This window comes from Lathyrus oleraceus, chromosome 6 (genome assembly GCF_024323335.1).
Source record: "Lathyrus oleraceus cultivar Zhongwan6 chromosome 6, CAAS_Psat_ZW6_1.0, whole genome shotgun sequence".
Taxonomy (NCBI): domain Eukaryota; kingdom Viridiplantae; phylum Streptophyta; class Magnoliopsida; order Fabales; family Fabaceae; genus Lathyrus; species Lathyrus oleraceus.
In genome coordinates, this window is record NC_066584.1 from 328,520,574 (window position 1) to 328,545,508 (window position 24,935).

A 24,935-nucleotide genomic window follows, 5' to 3' on the forward strand; every position below is an offset into this window, starting at 1 on the left:
TGGTTGTGGTCAATTGTTTCCTTGACACTAAAACTGTGGCCATGGCGGTCGAATTCCGTAACCCGATGGCTGCTGGCTTTGGCAGATTCCTGCCTCATAAACTTCATGCAGACATCACTATATACCTGACTCGTCTGCAACACTTCATGCCAGCGCCTGCCTCTTGTTACGAACAACGTTGCCATCCGAAAATAGGTCACACTCACCAATGCGGTTACCGGGAGGTTACGTATGCCCTTAAAGACGCCATTCATTGATTCCACCAGATTTGTTGTCATGTGGCCCCACCTCACCCCATCGTCGTATGACCTAGTCCACTTCGCTCTGTCGATATTATCGATCCACCTCCCTGCATTAGAATTTGCCAACACTATTTCCCGGCGGTAGTATTGGAATCCAGGTTGGTTTAATGCATACCCCGCGTTTATTAAATGTTGCTTCAAGAAGTTATCCTTGAACTCCCGCATAAAATTTTGAGCAATATGTCTAATGCAGTAGACATGGGTAGACGGGGGGTCATGCCAACCATTTGCTGGATTATTGTATGCACTGTCTATAGAAGCGTGCCTGTCAGAAATAACACAGATGCCAGCTTGTGGAGTCACGTGCGTTCGAAGATTCTTAAGGAAGAAACTCCAAGCAACAGCCGTTTCTCCTTCTACCAATGCAAAGGCTATTGGGAAAATATTAGAATTTCCATCTTGTGCGACCGCCATCAGTAACGATCCTTTGTATTTCCCATACAGCCAAGTTCCATCGACTTGAACAAGTGGTTTGCAGAATGTAAAACCGATGATGCAGGGACGGAATGCCCAGAAAAGTCTATGGAATATTCCATTACCTTCTAGACGAGTTCCGTCAGGGGATTGTGCCGGCAAGGTCTCCATTATAGAAACCGTCCCAGGTGAATACAATCGTAGTGCAGCCAGGTAGCGTGGTAGTTGTTTGTATGACTCCTCCCAGTTACCGTATACCAGTTCAATTGCCTTGGTTTTCGCTAACCAAGCCTTTCTGTATGACGGTGTATATTTGAAAACAGCCACGCAATGGGAGATAATTGTTTTGACCTTCAGTGACGGGTCAGCCTCAACTAGAGGTAATATGGAATGGCAGATCATATCATGGCTAAGTTTGCGATGATCCTGTGCCATGTTGGTGTTGACGCAAATGTGAGCTTGAGAAATGGACTCTATCACCCACGCATTATGTTTCTTCTTGTACGATGCCATCAACCTATACCCACACTCCGGATTTTTGCATACAATAACGTATCTTTCCGAATTTGATTTGATAACATCGTAGTCAACACAGTTTTTCAAGTGCCAGTTCTTTATTGCTAACATACACTCTTCCTTGGTCCGAAATTGGTCACCCTTCTTTAAGTCCTCATCAGACCTCATATATGGGTTGTAGAACATATCTGATGAGGGCTCATCCTCGCCCAAGTTAAGTGTTGTGGAGTGCGTAGGCGGTGAGTAGCGTTGCGCTATAGGTATTTGAACTTGGTCTTCGTCTTCAGAATCACGGTTCACCAAGTCATCAACCACGTCTTCAGCATCATCAACCACATCGTCTTCAACGTGGTGCTCAACATCTTGTTCGTCATCAATCACAGGATCAATAACCTGTGACTGAATATTCTGAGTTGGTTGAAATTGTTCCAACACAATGTACAACACTATGTATTCGTAACCAGAATACTCATGGTTACGAAACATGTATTTTGTCTCCATGTCATTTTGAATCAATGACTTATAAAACTTGACAGAGTTGTTTTCTGAAAAAAAAGGTTGTTGATAAAAAATTTGGGACATGGGTTGTCTTAGTTTGGACTCAATCTTTTTCTTCAGATAAGAGAAGTCAGCTTCTCTATTTAGACAAAAACGAGTGCATACGGTGTTTCTAAATAGGAAGCCAGACATATCACATTCATAAGTCTCACCATTGACGTGAGCTTTGATTTTGTATTGTGATGAAGATGCCATGTTTTGTGAAGGTTTTGTGAAGATATTGTGATGGTTTTGTGAAGATATTGTGAAGGTTTTGTGAAGGTTTTGTGATGATATTGTGAAGGTTTTGTGATGATATTGTGAAGGTTTTGTGATGATATTGTGAAGGTTTTGTGAAGATTGCTGTGAAGATATTGTGAATACCTTTGTGAAAATGTGTGTGAATATTTATACTGCAAGATTCCGACACATCTTTGCATGCATGTCTTCAACCAAGCCTTCCCCAAGGGCAACGCATGCAAAACTTGGACACGTGTAAAGCATGCAAGAACTTGCAGGCAACGTGGAGCTGCATGCATGTAATAATTTTTCCACGTCTACTGCCTATCCATCAAATGTATTCTCCAAGATTCTCACGCATGCCTTCCACGTGTCACACCTTTGCATCATCAGATTCCACCAAGTCTTCCCCAAGACAAGACAACTCCCACCTAGTCTGCACCAATGCATGCCAACACTACCACCTAGTCTGCACCTATTCTGCAAGATTCCCACGCATGCCTTACACTTGTCACATTTTTGCATCATCAGATTCCACCAAGTCTTCCCCAAGACAAGACAACTCCCACCTAGTCTGCACCAATGCATGCCAACACTACCACCTAGTCTGCACCTATTCTGCAAGATTCTCACGTATGCCTTCCACGTGTCACACCTTTGCATCATCAGATTCCACCAAGTCTTCCCCAAGACAAGACAACTCCCACCTAGTCTGCACCAATGCATGCCAACACTACCACCTAGTCTGCACCTATTCTGCAAGATTCCCACGCATGCCTTACACTTGTCACATTTTTGCATCATCAGATTCCACCAAGTCTTCCCCAAGACAAGACAACTCCCACCTAGTCTGCACCAATGCATGCCAACACTACTACCTAGTCTGCACCTATTCTGCAAGATTCCCACGCATGCCTTACACTTGTCACATTTTTGCATCATCAGATTCCACCAAGTCTTCCCCAAGACAAGACAACTCCCACCTAGTCTGCACCAATGCATGCCAACACTACCACCTAGTCTGCACCTATTCTGCAAGATTCCCATCCATGCCTTACACTTGTCACATTTTTGCATCATCAGATTCCACCAAGTCTTCCCCAAGACAAGACAACTCCCACCTAGTCTGCACCAATGCATGCCAACACTACCACGCATGCCTTACACTTGTCACATTTTTGCATATTCAGTCTACTTGAAAACGAGTATAAATAGAGGGTCATTCTTGCAAGTTTTCATCAACCACTAACACTTTTATTCAGAGAACTCCGGCGAAACTTCTCATCCACCAAGCTTCGTTCTACATTGCAGTCATGTCTCTTCTTACCATGGGCCAAGAACACAGAGGCACTAGGGCAAACATTGCCTCATTCGTAAGTTTTTCTTGAACATTGCCTCTTTCGTATGTTTGTAATTAGTTTTTTAAAAGTCCAATCTAATGATTGTTTATATTGTTTGTTTTTAAAGGATCCCAAGAAATTTCGTCAACGTTCACACCCAATGCCTTATCCAGACCCATGGTGCGTACCTTACATAGAGCGTGCGGGTTTCGGTCATGTTATGCATGTCGTAAATGCCACAATTGATGTCAAATTCATTTTGGCTCTGTGTGAACGTTGAAGACCTGAGACACACACTTTTCACCTACCAACTGGTGAATGTACCGTCACATTAGAGGACGTGTACATGCTTTTGGGTCTTAGAATAGATGGTAAGCCTGTCACCGGAAATGTTCAACAGCCTAACCAAATATGTGTTCAAATGTTGGGGGTAGATCTGGTCGAGGGTGAGGGGTCTGCCAAAGCAAGGGGTCAGGGTATTAAATTATCTAGCCTACAATTGTACCACGACTCCATAACTTTGACTGAGGAATCCTCCGAATAAGAAAAAGTCATAAAAACCCGGGTTTACATTATGCTATTGTTTGGGAACTTGCTATTTCCCGAAGGGACGGGAAATAGCATAAACTTTATGTACTTGAGTTTGCTCGGGGACATTGATAGAATAAGCACATATAGTTGGGGTTCTGCAGTATTAGCATTCCTATATAGCTCTTTGTGTAAAAATGCACAAAATGAGCACTGTACATTTTCTGGATGTGCTTTTTTGCTCCAAACATGGGGGTGGTGGAGATTGCCGAGGCTAGCCCCAGAAAATCCTAATGTCTACTCCTTCCCCTACGCAACTAGGTAAATTTATGATGTTATTTCATTTTGTATATTTATTCTATAAATATTTGTAAATAATATTATTTATCTTTTTTTGTTTAGGTTCATTACAACCGGACTGGATTACAGTCTTACCCCCAAAAATAAAATTATATTTTATCGTCAACTCTTGAATCGTCTCCGAGCACAAGATGTATTACCACTAAATCACTCAGCTTCTAACTGATTTATTAATATCATGCATTCTCGATAAATAACATATTTACTTTTTTCTTTGCAGTTTATTTGGAGGCCATATTTGGGATTGGAACATCAACCCAACCCCGAAGATGCAGCTGTTTGGACAGCAAAAACGGCCATAATGCGGTTCACCACTGTGGAGATGCACCAAAGTGACCGTGTCAAGCTTCAATTCGGAATGCATCAAGAAATCCCAGGCCCCCCAATGTCTATGGAACCTTGGCATCTAAAAAAAGTCAGCCACCAGTGGTATGCCCAAAATTGGAAGGAATTTGCTAAGGAGTTTCGTAAAATGTGGAAAGACCGTGCCCACTATGTTCTACAATTTCCGGTGGCGCCCAACGAAATGAAGCCGACAAGGGAATATGTGGATTGGTATAGAGCAAATACAAATCCAGAAATGATTGTGTCTGACCCGTTCTATTTGGACGATCCCCGGATGCAACAGCCATATTTCCAACAACAACAACCACCACAGTATTCCCAACAACAACAACCACCACCTTATTACCAACAACAACCACCACCACCATTTTACCAACAACAACCACCACCACCTTATTACCAACAACAACAACCACCACCATATTACCAACAACAACCACCACAACACATGTCCACCCCCCAACCAAATCAACAATACATACCACAAACTCAACCCCAATACCATGAAGACTACCAACAACAAACTCAACATTCCCACCACCATCAACAGTCCCAACACCTACCACAATATCAATCCCCCCACTTCCACCAATCCCAACACTTCCATCACGACAATGTCCCGAGCTCTTCCAGTCCTCCACCTAGCCCCGACACGGGTATACAAGAGGACTACCAACAGGACTACTACACACCACAACAAACATTGTACTTTGGCCAACCCGATTCAACCCTAAACTACCAAAGACCACAATTCGAGGGCGCACCCAGCAGTAGTCAGTTTGTCCCACCGAGACAAAGCTTTGAGGGCGCAGAGGGGACCCGTCTTTCCTACAGCACTGAAGGGACTTTGACCCAACCACAACGGCAAACGGCAAGGGGACGCGTTAGGGCAAGGGGTGGTAATAGGGAAGCACCACCACCACGTGAACCGTCTAGGCGAGTAATTAGACCTCCCCCGTGCGGATCGTACCAGGGACCGCATCATATGTGATTAATCATATCTTTGTAATATTTGTCTTGTCTATTATTTAAATAAAAATATTTTCTGTTTATTATCTTTATATCTTTATCTTTATCTTTAAAGATATTGTCTATCATATCTTTATATATATATATATATATATATATATATATATATATATATATATATAGATTATATATATATATATATATATATATATATATATATATATATATATATTATATATATATATATATATATATATATATATATATATATATTAATTTACATGTGTATAAATATTTATTTACACGTATATAAATTAATTTTTTTCCAAAAATTTACAAATAATATTTATTACTTATAAATTAAATTAATATATATATATATATATATATATATATATATATATATATAATTAATATATATATATATAAATTAATATATATATATATATATATATATATATATATCTTGTAAATAATTTTATTTATATATATGTGTTAATATAAATTAATATAATTAATAAAAAATAAATTTATAAATTAAAAAAAATAAAAAAAATAAAATATAACATATAAAAAAAATAATAATAAAAAAAAAATGGAATGGGTGTAGGCGCCACTCCTAGTGGCGACTTGCCCTACCCATTAAGGGTAGGCGCCAACTAGGGTGGCACCTAGGTGTAAATTTTGGCCAAAAATGACCATTTGTGTAATTATTTTGAAAAGTGGTGTATTTTTGAATTTTTTTTTAAATTTTTGGATATTTAAAAAAAAAATTCTTCAGATTTTCTTGAAAATATTATTCCATCTGTTCCTTTATAAGTGTTACTTTCTTGGATTTTAATTTAATTTAATTGTCCCTTGCAAAGTTTAGGATAGTATTAATTACAATTTTATCAAAATTACTCATAATTAATTATTATAGATAGAAAAGAAATAAAAAAAAAACAATTAAGGGTATTATAAATAAATAAAAAAATAAAAAATAATAATAATTAAGGGTATTATAAGAAAAAGGAGAATGAAAAAATAAAATAAATATAATAAATAATTAAGGGTATTATAAGTAAAAGAAGAATTATTATTTGAAAAGTAATAATAATGATTAGCTTTTTTGACATGTGTAAAAAATTAAAAAATGACACTTAGAAATGTACTGAGGGAATAATAAATGGAGGAGTTACTCAATCCATCTTGTATACGCCCAAATCTAATAAAATTGTGTGGATTGAGAAATTCTCAAAACTTAAAGAAAGAAAACCCTCGGGATTAGGCATCACGTGAAAATACTTAAATGTTCTCAGATTTCGAAGATGAATCTTCGGATGCATCCAAGTAATGTTAATCGGAAATGCATCTCCGTAACGATTTAAAACATATACACTACATTACACTCAGAAGTCATTTTATAAGTTTATTGTATCAAAGATACATTTCCGTTTATTTGACGGGGATGTATCTCTGTATTCTATTTTAACATAATAATACATGTTATGTTTTGTTTACGTGTATTTAGATGAAGATTTAGACCATACAATCCATATGTAAAAAATGACGTATATAAAACCAGATGATCCAAATGTCATACTTAAATAAAGTTGAATACAATAATAAAGTAACATAAGGTGAAAATAAAATATAATTCATAGCACAACTGCTATATATTACTACACCACGGACTATGTCAAATTACATCTCCTCGGCCTCTTTGGGCTCCTCGATCATCAATCCCCCCTACAACGCTGTCTCCGGTGCATCAATGACCCTCATGCCTCTATCATGATGGCATTTAGGATCTGCCTCACATCAGACTCATCATGAAAGATATCTCACAGAGCAGCCTGCACCATATACAGATGTAACGTCCTGAAGAACCACCTGATGTACCCGTTGACGTAATTCCAATCGCTCACAGTTATGGTACTTCGTGCCTCCTCCGCCATCACATGAATTTCATAATCATCAAACATGTCATCTATCTGTCTATGTGTCAAAGCAGAAGGAACATATACAACGGGGTGTCTGGAAATGGTTGAGTGTAGCCGAACTACCGCATGACGCGCTCAAGCAGATGAGGAACAGTGAAATGTGATCCGCAGGTCAACAATCCATAGTATAACACTATCTCGTCAAATGGATGCGTTCCACGGTGATTGATATAGTTGTTGAAGTACATGTCCTCCGCAACCAAGCAGTCAAGATACACTCTGAACGACTCAGTTGCTTGGTTCTATCTAAGCGGGACAAATGCAACAGCACGTGGCATATCCTTAGTGTAAGTCGCTACACTCACCAACATCTTCCAAATCAATGGTCCCCTCGTCCACCACAGTGGTATTGTAACAACCCAATTTTAGTATTTAATTATTATATTATTATTATTATATTTTATTTTATTTATTTAGAGTGTTAATTAATTAATTAGTTGTTAGGTAGTATAATAATTGATTATATTAATTAATTTGGCGTGTTAATTAATTATTTAGTGGATATGAGATATAATGAATAATTGAATTAATTAACTTGATGTGCATATTGTGTTAGTTTAATTTAATTGAACTAATTAGAGATATTTAAATATTAGGTCTTATTGGACCTATTAATTAAATGAGAGGTATCATGCTTTAAACCCAAATATAATACTAGTATATAAGAGGTGAGGAGAGTGAGAAGTAGGATTCATTTGATCATTTGACGGTAATAGAGAAAGAGAAGAGGAAAAGTAAGGAGAAGAGGGGAAAAACAAGAGAGAAGCTAGGGTTTCCAGAAAATTGAAGAGGTAAGGGGGGAATCCTTATTATTATGGGTTAGTATGATTGGGTCAATGGGTAGAAGTATGTTTAGGTTAAAATCCCTAATTTTGTATGGTTGTTTGGAATTGTTAGGTTTTGATGAGTATTCTCGATTTGTGGTGATTTAATTGTGTTAAAACTGCAAATTTACTTTATATACTTAGATTATTGTATGAGTTATAATTTTCTGAGCGTTTGACTTTTTACGGAATCGAAATCGGAGGTCCGAAAGTCCTCTAACGATGAAAAATGCAGAAAATTCTGCATTCTGTTTTTGTGTTAACCGGTTACCCACTGAGCGTTAACCGGTTACTTGCTTAAAAATCTGCGCAGGAAATTGATTCTGTTTTATGTTAACCGGTTACCCACCGAGCGTTAACCGATTACTTGCTTGAAAATCTGCGCAGGAAATTGATTCTGTTTTATATTAACCGGTTACCCACCGAGCGTTAACCAGTTACTTGCTGTGAAAAATGAAAAATTGAGATTTTAAAAGTTGTATTCAATTTGGAATGAAATCTAAGTGTGCGTATTTGATAATTAGCCTATATTTGTGAATGATATATTGTTATGAATGTGTATATGTACCATTGGTGGATAATTCATAGAGTTGAATTATGGTGATATGTGGAATGTTAAGATGGTAGAGATGATCTTAATTGCATATGTATTGGTATTTGTACATTCATTCATGGCATGGTCGGCTTCATAGTGGAAGCGGTGAAACTGTGGGTTCACATGGTATTAGACGTTGATCCTTGAACGGAAATAGGCGTATCAGACGTTGATCCTTAATTGGAAATAGGCGTAGTGGCTTTGATCTTGTCCGGATCGGAAGCGTGACTTGGATTCTAGATATTGAATCGGAAAGCGGTGAAACGTTGGGTTCACATTGAGGTACCGCATGCATAGAGTCACATGTCTTGCATTGAGTCACATTAGAGTTATGTGATAATTGAATGTATGCATTGATGTGATTGTGGGGTATGTATGAGATATGGTAATTGAATTTGGTGATGTTTGGGTACATAACTTGACAAATTATGTGATTATGTGATAATTGTAGTTATGTGTATAATTGAAAATATAGTATGGGATCTTAATATTATACTCCTTGAGTTTTGATGGATGTTGAAACATGTGAAATAAATGTTAGTTAATATTATTGACATGGTTATACAAGGTGTGGTGAATTCCGTTAATTGTTGATTTAATCATTGTGCCTTATTATACTTCTTCATAATGATTTGAATTCTCACCCTTTCTTTTTGAATGTTGCCTTTACATGGGCATCGTGCAGACACTCAGGAGTAGTATTGCTGAAGTAAGTGGAAGGTAGCTCATTCGAGATTTAGCCGGAGAGTTCCCGTATTCTAGTTTGGAGACTAGGTAGTGAGTCAATGCTCTGGTCATGTAACACGAGGTAGATTAGTAGTATTGAAATCATATCTTATCTGGATATGCATTATGTTATTACTTATGAACATGTTTATTTGCAATTGTTGTTTAAGAGGCCGTAGTGCCAAATATTTTGGATATGGTCTTCTTTTATCTTGAAGAGATTATTGAGAGATGATCATGGTATGAGACATGGATCATTTTATGAAATGCATGAGTATTCATTATTTTCCGTTGCGAACGCATATTCTTGAATATTCATGACAGTTGAAATGTGTTATTTTAAATGACCAGGTGTATTGTATATTGATGATGAATGATGTTGGTTTTTGAAAGCTTTTAGTTTTTTGAAAACGTCGATGTGACGCCCTTTTGTTTATATGCGTGCTTATTTACTCTGATTATATGTTAAGTATTTTGGGATAGAAAAAGGGGTGTTACAGGTATCCTCTTTCAAATTTTATTTTTCACCCACAATATCTTTCACCACAGTGATCTGCTCATTCTATTGACTTCATCATCCATAACATCTTCCAACGCAGTGATATGCCTCTCATTCAGATTGACTTATTCATTTTCAACCTCTTTTTCTACATTACTATTTCCTAATTCAATGTTCACATCTTCCACACAGTTGACTTCGAAGTTTGACTCTTGTACATAATTGACATTTTCATCTTTATCATTTGGTCATACAACATTGCAATTTAGAAAAAGTATTGGCTCCTCAATAATGTCAGGTTGTGATAGTGGATGCATAACATATAAATGGACAATCCCAATCAACACTGAAATAATTTTCATCCTCCTAGTTCCCAAATCATCTTTTAGCAAAACAATCTTATTAAACTCCATTTCGTCGTAATACCAAAGACTCTGTATAGTTAGGTAATCTAAATCTTTTAAACCACTCAAAAATTTAAAATAACTCCAATAATCAAGATAAATAATCCGAACCTCCTCTAACCCTTTGTAACCTAATTTTGTGAACTCAGAAAACTCCTTCTCCCATGATGCAAAATACACTCAAACTTCCTATCCATGACCTATTCAAGTTAAATAATGTAGAATTGAGTATTCATACCTTTCAAAGATAATTTGATTCAGTGGAGGATGAATGATGAGAATATTCTCTACGAATGCAAATGCAATTTATTTGTCTAACTCTTTGTCAAACACAACGAAACTCAAGAAAGCTAAAGCTTGAGTCTGAAAGTGAAAATGAAATGAATTAGGACTTGTGTTTCAACTTCTAATTCTAAATTATGTTTAATAAAAAGAATATTTCATATAAATTAAAATAATTCGATGTCAACCTATACCAACTACATTTATCAAACTTAAAAGATTTTAACAAAAAATTTATAGAAATGACGAATGTAATTAATTAAGAATTTAAAACAAACTTGTATTAAATATAAAACTATTGTAAAATCGAAATTAAGTTAAAGAATAAAAAAAGAATTTAATTGAAATACACTAATAATATAAAATAATTTTACATTGTGAATTAATTCTATGCATATTGAAATAAATTTGACTTTTATTTTACAATAATAGATTATAATAATTATTCCATAAAAAAATATCTAATATTATATGATTGTAGAAGTATATACTATATTTATAAAATTTGTAAAAAAAAGAAGAGAATATTTATAAAATCGAACAACTACTGCGTTTTGTGCAGCTCTAATTCTTCCTCCCCGAGTGGAGAGGATTTAGGGTTTTTGTAATCGAATTCCATCTTTCAACCAGTCATTACCAATGGCAAATCGTACGGATCCAGCAGCGAAGAGCATAAGAGGGACGAACCCTCAGAACCTAGTGGAGAAGATTCTCCGCTCAAAGATCTATCAGAACACCTATTGGAAGGAACAATGTTTCGGTTTAACGGCGGAGACCTTAGTCGACAAGGCCATGGAACTTGACCACCTCGGCGGCACCTACGGAGGCAACCGCAAACCCACTCCCTTCATGTGCCTCGTCATGAAAATGCTCCAGATTCAGCCTGAGAAAGAAATCGTCATCGAGTTCATAAAAAACGATGATTACAAGTATTCACCGTGCCTTATATCTCTAGAAATTATAATCAGTTTCAGATTTGGATTCTACTTTTCTTCAATAACCTAATTTTTTAATGTTTCATTTTCAAAATGAAATGCAGGTATGTGAGGATACTTGGTGCTTTCTATTTGCGACTTACTGGATCTGATACTGATGTGTACCATTATCTGGAACCATTGTACAATGATTATAGAAAACTGAGACGAAAGTTAGCCGATGGACGTAAGTTTTTGAATGTTATTGCGCCTTAAAAATTGTAGTTGTATCTTGTATTCTACTTGCAATGTAATTATCTATCACCTATTTGTTATGGTTACATGTTGCTCTTGATTTTGCAGAGTTTAGTTTGACACATGTTGATGAGGTCATTGATGAACTTCTCACAACAGATTATTCCTGTGATATTGCTATGCCGCGCATCAAGAAAAGGTATTGTATTATTGACTTATTGTGTCTTTTTTTTTCTCTACTGGAATGTATATTTCAAGGCCTTGCTCGGTCTATACTTGCATAATAGGTTTCTGCGTTTTTTGGTTCTTTCTTGTTGGTTTTTGAGTAGCGGGCCCTTGTGGTGTGGAGAAATTTAGTTTTTATAATATGTTTTCTGTAGGTGGACTCTTGAATCTCTTGGTTCATTAGAACCTAGACAAAGTGCACTTGAAGAGGATTTTGAGGAGGAAGAGGAGAATGAGGATAATGAACAACCTGCCGATGAGCTTGAAGATAAAACCCATGAGAAGGTGCTTTCCTTTCTTAGGCAATATACTTTTCATCTTATTTTTTAATATTAATACAAATGTTCATGATGTTTTTGGTTGATTGTTGAATGATTTACAGGATTATTATCGTGGGCGAAGCCCTACAAGGGAAAGAGATAGGGATAGAAGACGTGAAAGTCATCGACACAGGTAAAAGTTCTCACCTTGCAAATGTTTTTTAACTTTGTATGAATCAATGTAGATATGAATGTTCTCATTTAAATAGCTTTTCTCTCGTACTTTTTATTTGCTTTTTTGGTTTATAGTTGAGTTTGTGCATGAGTGTATCTTTTGGATTTATATTGGAAGCTGTTTTTGAACGTGCACAGAGCCCTGCTCTCACACACAGACACATACACACACAGATGCACGCTACATATGCATATATAACTTAACTAAGTTATACTTCTATTTCCACTATGGCATTAAAATCCATTTGTGGTATACAACCGCTTCCTATAGTAAAATTAAATGATCCTGCCAGGTTTCTCTGCACTGACAGTGTGCAGTTGAGAAGTATGATGGGTCAAACAGCTATGTTGCATTGGTAATTCTTCATGATCATGTTCTTGTATATTTAGGATTGAATTTTCTCTTTTAAATAAATGTTGGATTATCTCATTGCTTATTTTTTAAATCTGAGTTTAATGTGAATAGTTCTCCACATGGTTATAAGTTATGACTATTAAACATCTACAAGAGAGTTTAAATTTTATGCCAAGCTTTTATATAACAAAAGAAAATTCATTAGTCTAGAACAAAAGTATAGTGCAAGAGAAACATAAATTTTTACAAGACTGGGAAGAACATATGCTGAAACTTTCATAGCGTTGCACTCCTTGAATATTTACAAAACATGTCGTAGTATTTTTCCCGTCTTTTCAGCATGTTAGTATGTGATTCCATCAAATATGTAACTGAGATATCTAAAAAGGAGATAGTTGTTACTTTCTTGTTGGGGAGGCATTATGGTGGTGAAGTGACAATTGTTACGTCATTTTAAGAACCGCATTTGCATGCACATACTTCTAAATGGTGGTAAAGTTGCTGCTGATGGTTAAACCATTTGATATATTGATTTATAGATGGCATTTTATCCTTGGCGCTGTTTTGTACTTCAAAATATTTTGTTGGCTTATGAAGTTTACTAATAATTTGATTTTTTGACGTGCTTTTCATAGAGATCGCGACTATGACAGAGAATATGATAGAGATTATGACAGAGAGCGTGGACGTGGCCGAGATAGAGACAGAGATAGGGAAAAGGAAAGGGACAGAGATAGGGAGAGGGACAGAGACCGATATCGTGTGAGGGAAGAAAAGGATTATGGTCGTGAGAGAGAGGGTAGGGAGCGAGAGAGGAGAGACAGAGATCGCGACCGTGGTAGGAGGAGGAGCTACTCAAGGAGTCGAAGTAGAAGCAGGGATCGCAAGGAACATGATGGTGGAGACTACAGGAAGAGACATGCTCGTAGTAGCGTTAGTCCTAGAAGGCATGGAGATGGAGCTGAGGATGGGGAGCCAAAGAGGAAGAAGGAGAAGAAAGAAAAGAAGGAAAAGAAGGATGACGGGACTGACCATCCAGATCCAGAGATTGCCGAAGCAAACAGGATACGAGCATCACTGGGTTTGAAACCACTGAGGATGTGATCTGAACGTTATGGCATAAATTTGAATTGGGTTTCAAATCACGAACCTATAGCATGTTACCTTGTGATTTGTGACAGTTACACTTGATGCTGCTTTCTGTTCCTGTACCCTGCACTACTTCCCAGAATGGCAATTATCAACTCAATAGGAATAGTTTGTCATACAAGTATGTACTCATGTAACTGCACTGGTATGAGCTTGGTTGTCCATAGCTTTTGTTTTGATAATCCGGAACTGACAATGGTATTTTGTTCATTTCATGTAATGCCGGATCTATTAGATCTATTAGTGTCTGAATAAGGGAAAAAAACAATGTGACATTTCTCTTGCAATAGACATCGTGAAATTATAACAAATCTTTTCTTCAGTATACAAAACCGAAAAATAAAAATTTAAAAATAGAAAAAAAGTGTGATGTTGATTAAGCAACACTACCTAGTTGCGCGGTACAAAATGGAACCTATGCAAAAGCTAAATGGTACGTAATATTCTATAAGATATTCATATTTAAAATAATTGGCAGTATGGCACCATGCATTTGTCAAGAAGTAATTTTTGGCAAGAGAAACCTGTCTTCATCATATCTTAGGTAGCGTGGGCTAGGAGAAAACAAGGGTCTGCATCTTCTTCCCATGAGAATCTTTTTTTTGCACAGTTCTCTGTCATCATCCTCATCAGGCTCATGTTTAAATTGCTTTGTCACTTTCTTTTTCCCAAGAGTCCTTATCATCTTCAACTTGAGGCCAATGACCACAATTTTGGGGGGAATCTTAACCAAATGCCACGAACTAACCTTCCTCCTAACTTGCCCAAACCTGGCTACAACACCATACAAATTATTTTTACTAGCCCTCCATTTGGATGTAATGAAACTATTCAACTCTTTTTTCTTCTCTAGAAAACCCAATAAAATTTTCAAACGCTGCTTATCCCTTCTGCTCTGCTTTCCTTCACCTCTTTTATCGTTCTCCAATGCCTCCTCAAGTAAAAGAAGCTGTGATAATGCAGTTACAACTGGCTTCGGTTCAAACTCATTTGGCAGCGCCATTGCAGCGATATCGTGCTTTTCTTTCCCTTTTTTCTTCTCTTTAATCGGACATTTGGGAAGTGAAAATCCTTTGTTTCCAAGAAGACTAGAGAAGACTGAGCCAAGTGATGACCTTGGCTCAGCCATTATGCTCATATTCTCTATGTCACTAGCAATGGCTTTGTCTTTGAAGTAGAAGTGAAAGTTTCTCTGCATCATGGTTATGGCCACCGGTGACTTGGGGACCTTAGTCCTCAAGTTTGGTTGACATTTCATGGTGGTAACTATGGGTTTAACAAAAGAGAAGACGTACGAGGTAGCAGTTATTCTGTTATTACGACAGAGAAGGACATTTTGTAGCAGAAAATGGGGTAAGTGGGGTACAAAATTTAACTTCCGATATAGGAGTGGGGACGTGGACGTGAAGCGAAAAACATAGGCTCTATTTTATTTTTGGAAATCAACATAGGTTCTACTTTTTCTTGGTCTACAACATAGGTTCTATATAAAATTTATATTAATAGTAATGCATTACAATATAAAATATGTTTCTATTTATTTATTTATTAAATCAGATAACATTTAAGAAGAGAATCTAATTTATAAAAAAATATATGTTTATATAATTATACTTGTGTCACTTTTTTTACATCATACATGTATATTAATTTTATAATTTAAATTAAATTAAATCTAAAATTATGTTTATATATTAAATTTTTTACTATCTCTTGTAATAAGCTAGAATTATATTTTGAAGTTAGTTGGTCACTCAAAAAAATTCTTACCATCTCTTCTCTTACTATATCTAATATTAATAATATTAGTAAACTTAAGTTACAATACTCATCAATTTTTATTTTTATTTTTATTTTGTTAATTAGTCTATCTACCTATAGGCTATGTCTATATATCTATATAAACTAAACTTTAGTGATTTTTAAGTTAGAATTATACCTATGTGTGACTCTAAAAAAACTTATTATCATTTCCTATAATAAGCTAGAATTATGCTAGTGTCTCTCATCCTAAAATTTTATTACCATCTCTTGTAACTTTTTATTTCCTCTTACTCTATCTTATAATAATTAATCAGGCTTAAGTTACAAATCTCATAATCTTTCCTTTTATGTGTGTCAATTAATAAAAATAAATATATAAGTGTCTTACAATAATTATACGTTATTCAACTTTTTGTATTATATAATATTCTATAATGTATACTTTTTTTGGGTTACTCTATAGTGTATACTTTCCCTGTTAAAAGTTCAATTTTGTATACTCATTTCTTAATTTGGAAAAATACATGTAATTTATTTTGGAAATGTGTATCATATTGATTATAAAAAAAATAAGAAATTGATAATAGCCTATTTAGAGTTTAGAATGAATATATATATATATATATATATATATATATATATATATATATATATATATATATATATATATATATATATATATATATATATATATATATATATATCATTTTTTTACATTCATTGAAAAATTATGTATCTGATCATCATTATATATCAGATACATCAATTATTTAATTAACCTAATTTTTTTGTTGTTGTTTATAATAATGTCCAAAGGGTGTATATATGTATACATAAAATATATTAATTTTATTAATTTAATTTACTTAGGTTTTCGTGCAACAAACATGTTCTTTGTTGTAATTTTTTGTTGTTGTTTATAACAGTGACCAGTGGGTCAAAGTCACGAGTTTAACATGACCACCATGAGACACCTAGATTATCATTGGGATGCTAAGCTCAAGGTTTATTTTTACAAGATGAAATGATCTGGTAAAGTCATCTATAATTATGATGATCCGGCTGAATTTGGTACAATTTTTGTTGATGAACAATAGGTTGAAGAACAAGCACACAATGTGGATGCAAACATGGATGATACTCACCATGATGATGATCACGATTGGCAATACGTTGCAGATGAACATGAAGACCCACATGGGTGGGGTCAGTGGCAATATAACTCGTGGGCACAATATAACATAACTTATGGTAGCTACTCTGGTGATGACTTAGCCGGTGAAGAATCATCTATGTAAGAACAAAGTTGGTTCTACAATGTATCTCTAAGATTTTGATGATAACAAAGGATGAAACAAAAATGGTACCCTAACGTAATTTTTCTTAAGTGTGCAGGACTCTGATCAAACAATCAGATAGATAAATCATCAGATAAAGAATCCAGCGGTAGATGCTACTCAAAGGATACGTGACCAGAAGGTTCTGACTCTAACACAAGCGCTAACAAAACGAAAGAAGTCAGAAACTCTGAAAGAGAAGAATAAATCCAGACTCTGAAGACGCACGACCTAAAGAAGTCAAGATTAAAGAGAAACTCTGATACAGTCAAATACAAGTACCCTCTAAAGACGAACATTGCAAAACAAGATTCTGAATACAGGATTCGCTGACTCAGAAAGCGTAACCATGAAGAAATCTGCATTTAGAAAGAAACTATTTCTAGAAGGAAATTATGACGCATCCAAAACGGTTTTGGAAAGAAGCAAGGAGAGTAATGACATTAATCGTTCTTCAATGTCCAAGATTCTGTCGTCACCCAACGGTCCTCTCAAACTCCTATATAAAGGATAAAATGTCGCACAAGAAAACACACCAGAGACACACAAGAATACAAATTTCTCAATCATCCCCTTTCACTATTTCACGAGCTGCTGCTCTTACGTGAAAAAATTATTGTTCTTATATTTCTGTAATATTTGCTTATTGTTAGAAGCACTGTGCATTACCAATCATTTTATTACTAAGATTTCCTCAAGTGACTCTGTGAAGTCTGAATACTTGAGAGGGCTAAGAGATTATTCTCTTAGACGGTTGCTTGTGTAATCTTTCAAGATTAGTTGATTAAGTCCTTTTTGAAGGCGAAATCACCTTGACCGGGTGGACTGGAGTAACTTTGAATTTCAAGCGAACCAGTATAAAATTATGTGTCTAATTCTTTTTATTCTGAGTGTGTCTAAATTCTTAAAAAGTTTTATTTTCCAAAATAATTCAAACACCCTTTCTTGTTTTTCTCTACCTTCAATTGGTATCAGAGCTTCGGCTCTGTTATTGATTTTCTAATCAAACACTTAACAGTGTAGAGAGATCCAGCGTGAGAAAAACATTATGGCCAACACCAATGAAAGAGATAATTACAATGCTAAACCTCCAATCTTTGATGGAGAAAAAACTGATTATTGGAAAGATAGAATTGAAAGTTTCTTTATGGGCTATGATGCTGATCTATGGGACATAGTCACAATCGGCTACATACCTCCTGTGTCTGACGCTGGTGTTGCCATTGCCAGAAGAAAAATGTCAGATGATCAGAAGCGTGACTTCAAAAACCATCACAAAGCCATAACGATACTGCTGAATGCCATTTCCTACAATGAATATGAAAAGATCACCAATAGGGAAACATCTAAACAAATACTTGACTCCCCGAGGATAACTCACGAAGGAAATTCTCAAGTCAAAGAGACAAAGGCTCTGGCTCTAATATATAAGTATGAAACATTCAAGATGGAGGACGATGAAGCTGTAGAGATAATGTTTTCTAGATTTCAAACTTTAATTGCAGGACTCAAAGTTTTGGACAAGGGCTACACAACTGCAGATCATGTCAAAAATATAGTCAGAAGCTTGCCAAAGAAGCGGAGACCAATGGTCACAGCTTTAAAGCTATCAAAAGATCTGAACAATATCAACCTTGAGGAACTCGTCGTTCTCTCAGAAGTCAAGAGATAGAACTTGAGGAAGATGAGCCTCAGAAGAAAATCAAGTTGGTAGCTGTAACACCCTTCTAAAATACCCCAAATAATTAATTAAAACCACAATATATAAATCAGAGTAGATATGCAATTAAGGGTGTCACACAATCACTTCACACCATGTTCCAAATTAATTCGTCATGCTCATTTATTCATCAAAATAAACATTTGCATAATTCGCAGCGGATAGAAATCAATTCAATCAGGAATCTCTCTCTGAACACCGTCCAAGTGATCTCAGCATTCCCAGCAGATTCCAACTCAGTGCGGGTAGCAACCCACCAATCATCTGCTTCCTCTGACAGCATATGTGTACCGAACCTGACCTTCTGGTTATCGGCACACTCAGTCACTCGGAAGATCCTCTCGATCTCCTTCAACCACTTCTGAGCACCATCTGGATCGTATGCTCCCTTGAACATTGGAGGATTGTTCTTCTGGAACTCACTCAGTTGACGAGCAGCTCCCATTCCCACAACATTCGGATTTTCCTCCAAGTACTCCAGCTAGCATACCCAGAGCCTCAGCAATCGCAGCATCGTCCCTACCTCTTCCAGCCATCTCTATTCTGAGAACCCAACAAGATAAAACAATAAGTACTGATAGGGTTACACAACACCTATCACGTACAGGGGAAACAGAATAATTACGACTCGACTCGACCGACTATGCTCTGATACCACTAATGTAACACCCTTCTAAAATACCCCAAATAATTAATTAAAACCACAATATATAAATCAGAGTAGATATGCAATTAAGGGTGTCACACAATCACTTCACACCATGTTCCAAATTAATTCGTCATGCTCATTTATTCATCAAAATAAACATTTGCATAATTCGCAGCGGATAGAAATCAATTCAATCATGCAAAACATGTAACACATTACATGTAAACTGGTTCAACAACCAACAAATAAACAATTTAAAACATCCCGTCCCGATGTTACATCTACCAGAGCATGACCCACTAAGGAACTACACTAGACTCCAAGCACTAGCTTCTACTCAATCACTGCTCGTTACCTGAAAAATAGTTGTAAGGGTGAGTTCCTCAATCGATATAATAAGCATTATGAAATATCATGTAATGTTAAGTAATTTAACACATTAATCACCCAAACCATATCACACATTCAGCAACGGCAATATCAACTCATACTCATACTCATACTCATACTCATAATCTACACAACCACAAAACACACGTATAATATTGGAATACATCCATTCATATTATACGCCATACATACATTATGCAATGAGACTCCATGCATGCGGTACCGACTATTCGTGAACATATAGTTCAACCTCACCGATCAAATCCAGATACGGCTACCAAGCTCACTAGTCCCACTCATTTGAGACCTAGTGACTCACTCACTAATTCCTCACCATGGGAATTAGCTACCACCCCAAGGGCTATGCTATGCACGCTAAATCATCTAGCATGCAAACATCAACAACAGTCCAAAATGACTAACTCACTAATTCCTCACCATGGGAATTAGCTACCACCATAAAGGCCACATTATGCATGCTAATTCACCTAGCATACAACCATCAACAACAACCCACAATGGACATATGCTCACACTCTAATCCATAAAACAGTCCATCTACAATTACACACATAATATATACATTCATAATATTATGCACATTTTCACACATCATCAGCATATTTATCACATAATCACATCATGTCATGCCAATTAATTCAATCACAGTATTAGCACACTCTACTAATACCTATACTGCTCAAAACAACGGGACATGATCCCTACTATATCACCCACCGATATAGGCCAACCCTCAAATATGTACGCAACATTCAAATATTAATTTTTCACTTTTCACACAGTGTTAACCGGTTAACGCCCTGGGTTAAGCGGTTAACGCAGGACAGAACACGCTTTCTGGCAAAACTCAACAGTGTTAACCGGTTAACGCCCTGGGTTAACCGGTTAACGCAAACAGAACAACAATTTCTCACAAATCACAACAGTGTTAACCGGTTAACACCCTGGGTTAACCGGTTAACGCAAGCAAAACAACAATACTTCACAATTCATAACAGTGTTAACCGGTTAACACCCTGGGTTAACCGGTTAACGCAAAACAGAAAGCTGTTCCTGCGCTAACACGAAGCAGAATGCAGAATTCTCCGCAGTTTCCGCCGTTGGAGGACTTCCGGACCTCCGATTCCAATTCCGTAAAAAGCTACACTTTCGGAAAATCACTATCTATCCAATTACAGATTCAATTACAGCTCTAACATAGTTTATTCGTCACAATTTTTCAGCACTCATCATCCCCATTAGGGTCAATCAACGGTTTATCACTACCCATTACATGTTAACCCATAATACCCATTAAACGACGATAAACCCCCCTTACCTGAGTTAATCTGGCGAATCTTTAAGCTTCAAGCTTTTCTCTTCTCCAACCTTCTTCCTCTTGCTCTGTCTCTTTGCCCTTTTCCTCTTTTCAGCCGCTTCTCTGCTTTCCACGTGAAACCCTTTCTTTACAAAATGGGACTCTTTTTCTTATTTCCAACTTATATATATTTTCCAACTTATATTATTCCAATAATAATAATAATAATAATAATAATAATAATCCAATAATTCCAATTATTTAATTAAATTAATAAATATAATATTAACTTAAATTAAATAATTATCTTATTTTATTCGGGGTGTTACAACTCTCCCCCACTAAAAGAGTTTTCGTCCTCGAAAACATACCTCAAGCGAAAAACTCTGGATAAGACTCCTTCATCTGACTCTCAAGTTCCCAAGTCACATTGCCACCTGCTGGTCCTCCCCAAGCTACCTTTACCAAAGCAATCTCTTTACCCCGCAACTGCTTCAACTCTCGATCCTCGATCCTCATAGGTGATGTTTCAACAGTCAGGTTATCTCTCACCTGTACATCATCTACTTGGACCACATGCGACGGATCAGGAATGTACCTCCTCAACTGAGACACATGGAAAACCTCATGCAAATTCGCAAGTGACGGCGGTAAAGCGATACGATAGGCTACCTCCCCTATCCTCTCCAAAATCTGATAAGGAACAATAAATCGAGGTGTCAACTTCTTCGACTTCAAAGCTCGACCAACCCCAGTTATCGGAGTAACGCGAAGAAACACATGATCTCCCTCTTGAAACTCAAGTGACTTCCTCCTCTTGTCGTGATAACTCTTCTGACGACTCTGAGTAATCCTCATCTTCTCCTGAATCATCTTAATCTTTTCCGTAGTTTGTTGAACAATCTCCGGTCCAACCACAGCACTCTCACCGGACTCATACCAACATAAAGGTGTCCGACATCTCCTACCATACAAAGCTTCAAACGGTGCCATACCAATGCTCGAATGAAAACTATTGTTGTAGGTAAACTCAATCAAAGGTAAATAACAATCCCAAGCACCTCCCTTTTCCAAAACACAAGCCCTCAAAAGATCCTCCAGTGACTGAATCGTCCTCTCAGTCTGACCATCAGTCTGCGGATGATATGCAGAACTCAATCTCAGCTTAGTTCCCAAAGCCCTCTGCAAACCTTCCCAGAACTTCGATGTAAATCTAGGATCTCTGTCCGAAACAATACTCGACGGAATACCATGCAAACTTACAATTTTCTCAATATACAACTCAGCTAATCTCTCTAACGGATAATCCATTCTGATCGGAATGAAATGAGCCGATTTCGTCAATCTGTCAACAATCACCCAAATAGCTTCAAAATTCTTAATTGTCCTCGGTAAACCAGAAACAAAATCCATACTGATACTATCCCACTTCCACTCTGGAATAGCCAACGGTTGCATTAGCCCAGACGGCTTCTGATGCTCAATCTTTGACTTCTGACAAGTCAAACAAGAATAAACAAAACTCGCAATTTCTCTTTTCATTCCCGGCCACCAAAATAACTTTTTCAAATCATGATACATCTTCGTAGCTCCAGGATGAATACTCAGGCCACTACGATGTCCTTCCTCAAGAATACTCTTCTTAAGTTCGGTAACATTCGGAATACACACCCGATTACCAAATTTCAAAACACCATTCTCATCAACTCTGAATTCACCACCTTGACCTTGATTCACTAGAGTCAACTTATCAACCAAAAGCACATCGGATTTCTGACCCTCTCTAATCTCATCCAGAATACCACTCGTTAACTTCAACATTCCCAATTTAACACTATTGTGAGTACTCTCACACACCAAACTCAAGTCTCTAAACTGCTCAATTAAATCCAATTCCTTAACCATTAACATAGACATATGCAATGATTTCCGACTCAATGCATCAGCCACTACGTTTGCTTTACCCGGATGGTAATTCAAACCAAAGTCATAATCCTTCAAAAACTCTAACCATCTCCTCTGTCTCATATTCAGCTCTTTCTGATCAAACAAATACTTTAAACTTTTATGGTCACTGAAAACCTCAAATCTTGACTCGTACAAGTAATGCCTCCATAACTTCAGAACAAACACCACAGCTGCCAACTCTAAATCGTGTGTCGGATAGTTCCTCTCATGAACCTTCAGTTGTCTCGAAGCATAAGCTACAACCTGCTTATTCTGCATCAACACACCACCCAAACCCAACAATGAAGCATCACAGTAAACCTCAAATGGTTCTGACGGACTTGGTAATATCAGAATAGGAGCAGTAGTTAACCTTCTCTTTAACTCTTGGAAACCTTCTTCACATTTTGAGTCCCAAACAAACGCTTGCCCCTTTCTAGTCAACATCGTCAACGGTAACGCCAACTTAGAAAATCCCTCAATGAATTTCCTATAGTAACCTGCCAAACCAAGGAAACTTCGAATCTCAGCAACAGACTTAAGAGCTTCCCACTTAGATACCGCTTCTATCTTAGAAGGATCAACAACAACACCACCTCTTGAAATCACATGACCAAGAAAACTAACTTCTTCTAACCAAAATTCACACTTAGAGAGTTTAGCAAATAACTTCTTTTCTCGTAGAACTCCTAAAACCACTCTCAAATGTTCAGCATGCTCTTCTTCAGATTTCGAATACACCAAAATATCGTCAATAAATACCACAACAAACTTGTCTAGGTACGGATGGAAAATCCTATTCATATACTCCATAAATACTCCAGGCGCATTAGTCACACCAAAAGGCATTACAAAATACTCATAGTGTCCATACCTTGTTCTGAAAGCAGTCTTCTGAATATCCTCAGTTTTCACACGTATCTGATGATACCCCGATCTCAAATCTATTTTTCTGAACACACTCGCACCAACCAACTGATCCATCAAATCATCAATCCTCGGCAAAGGATACCGATTCTTGATCGTCACTTTATTCAGTTGCCTGTAGTCCACACACAACCTCATAGTACCTTCTTTCTTCTTAACCAATAACACTGGTGCACCCCACGGTGACACACTCGGACGAATAAACTTCTTATCCAACAGATCTTCCAGCTGACTCTTCAATTCAGTTAACTCAACAGCAGACATACGGTACAGAGCCATCGATATCGGCCTAGTACCAGGTACCAAATCAATCGAGAACTCAACTTCACGCTCTGGCGGTAATTCATTCACTTCTTCAGGAAACACATCAGGAAAATCACACACCACGGCTAGATCGCAAATCACCAGTTTATCTTTAGCCTCCAAAGTCGCTAACAGCATAAACAACTCTGCCCCATCTGCTACTGCCTCATTCACCTGCCTTGCAGATAGAAACAAACTCTTCCCTTCCTCAATCTCAGGAAAGATCACAGTCTTATCAAAACAGTTGATATAAACTCGGTTAAACACCAACCAGTTCATACCCAGGATAACATCAATCTGCACTATTGGAAGACACACAAGG

The 24,935-nt window shown here is 36.8% G+C and overlaps 1 protein-coding gene across 1 annotated transcript; it reads left to right on the top strand.

The window, feature by feature from the left end:
• The first annotated feature begins 11,369 nt into the window (after positions 1-11,369).
• Positions 11,370-14,569, top strand: LOC127096848 (pre-mRNA-splicing factor 38). The gene is made up of 6 exons (XM_051035387.1): positions 11,370-11,795; positions 11,906-12,027; positions 12,144-12,234; positions 12,416-12,545; positions 12,643-12,713; positions 13,745-14,569. Exons 1-6 carry the CDS (start codon positions 11,506-11,508, stop codon positions 14,211-14,213), a joined length of 1,173 nt encoding a protein of 390 aa, XP_050891344.1. The 5' UTR covers positions 11,370-11,505; the 3' UTR covers positions 14,214-14,569.
• The last annotated feature ends 10,366 nt before the right edge of the window (positions 14,570-24,935 follow it).

Excerpts from the sequence above, each read along its gene's own strand:
- LOC127096848 (XM_051035387.1), top strand. The coding sequence starts at position 11,506 with ATGGCAAATCGTACGGATCCAGCAGCGAAGAGCATAAGAGGGACGAAC. Across the intron at positions 12,235-12,415 it reads ATGCCGCGCATCAAGAAAAG|GTGGACTCTTGAATCTCTTG; the intron begins GTATTGTATTAT and ends TGTTTTCTGTAG. Across the intron at positions 12,714-13,744 it reads CGTGAAAGTCATCGACACAG|AGATCGCGACTATGACAGAG; the intron begins GTAAAAGTTCTC and ends TGCTTTTCATAG.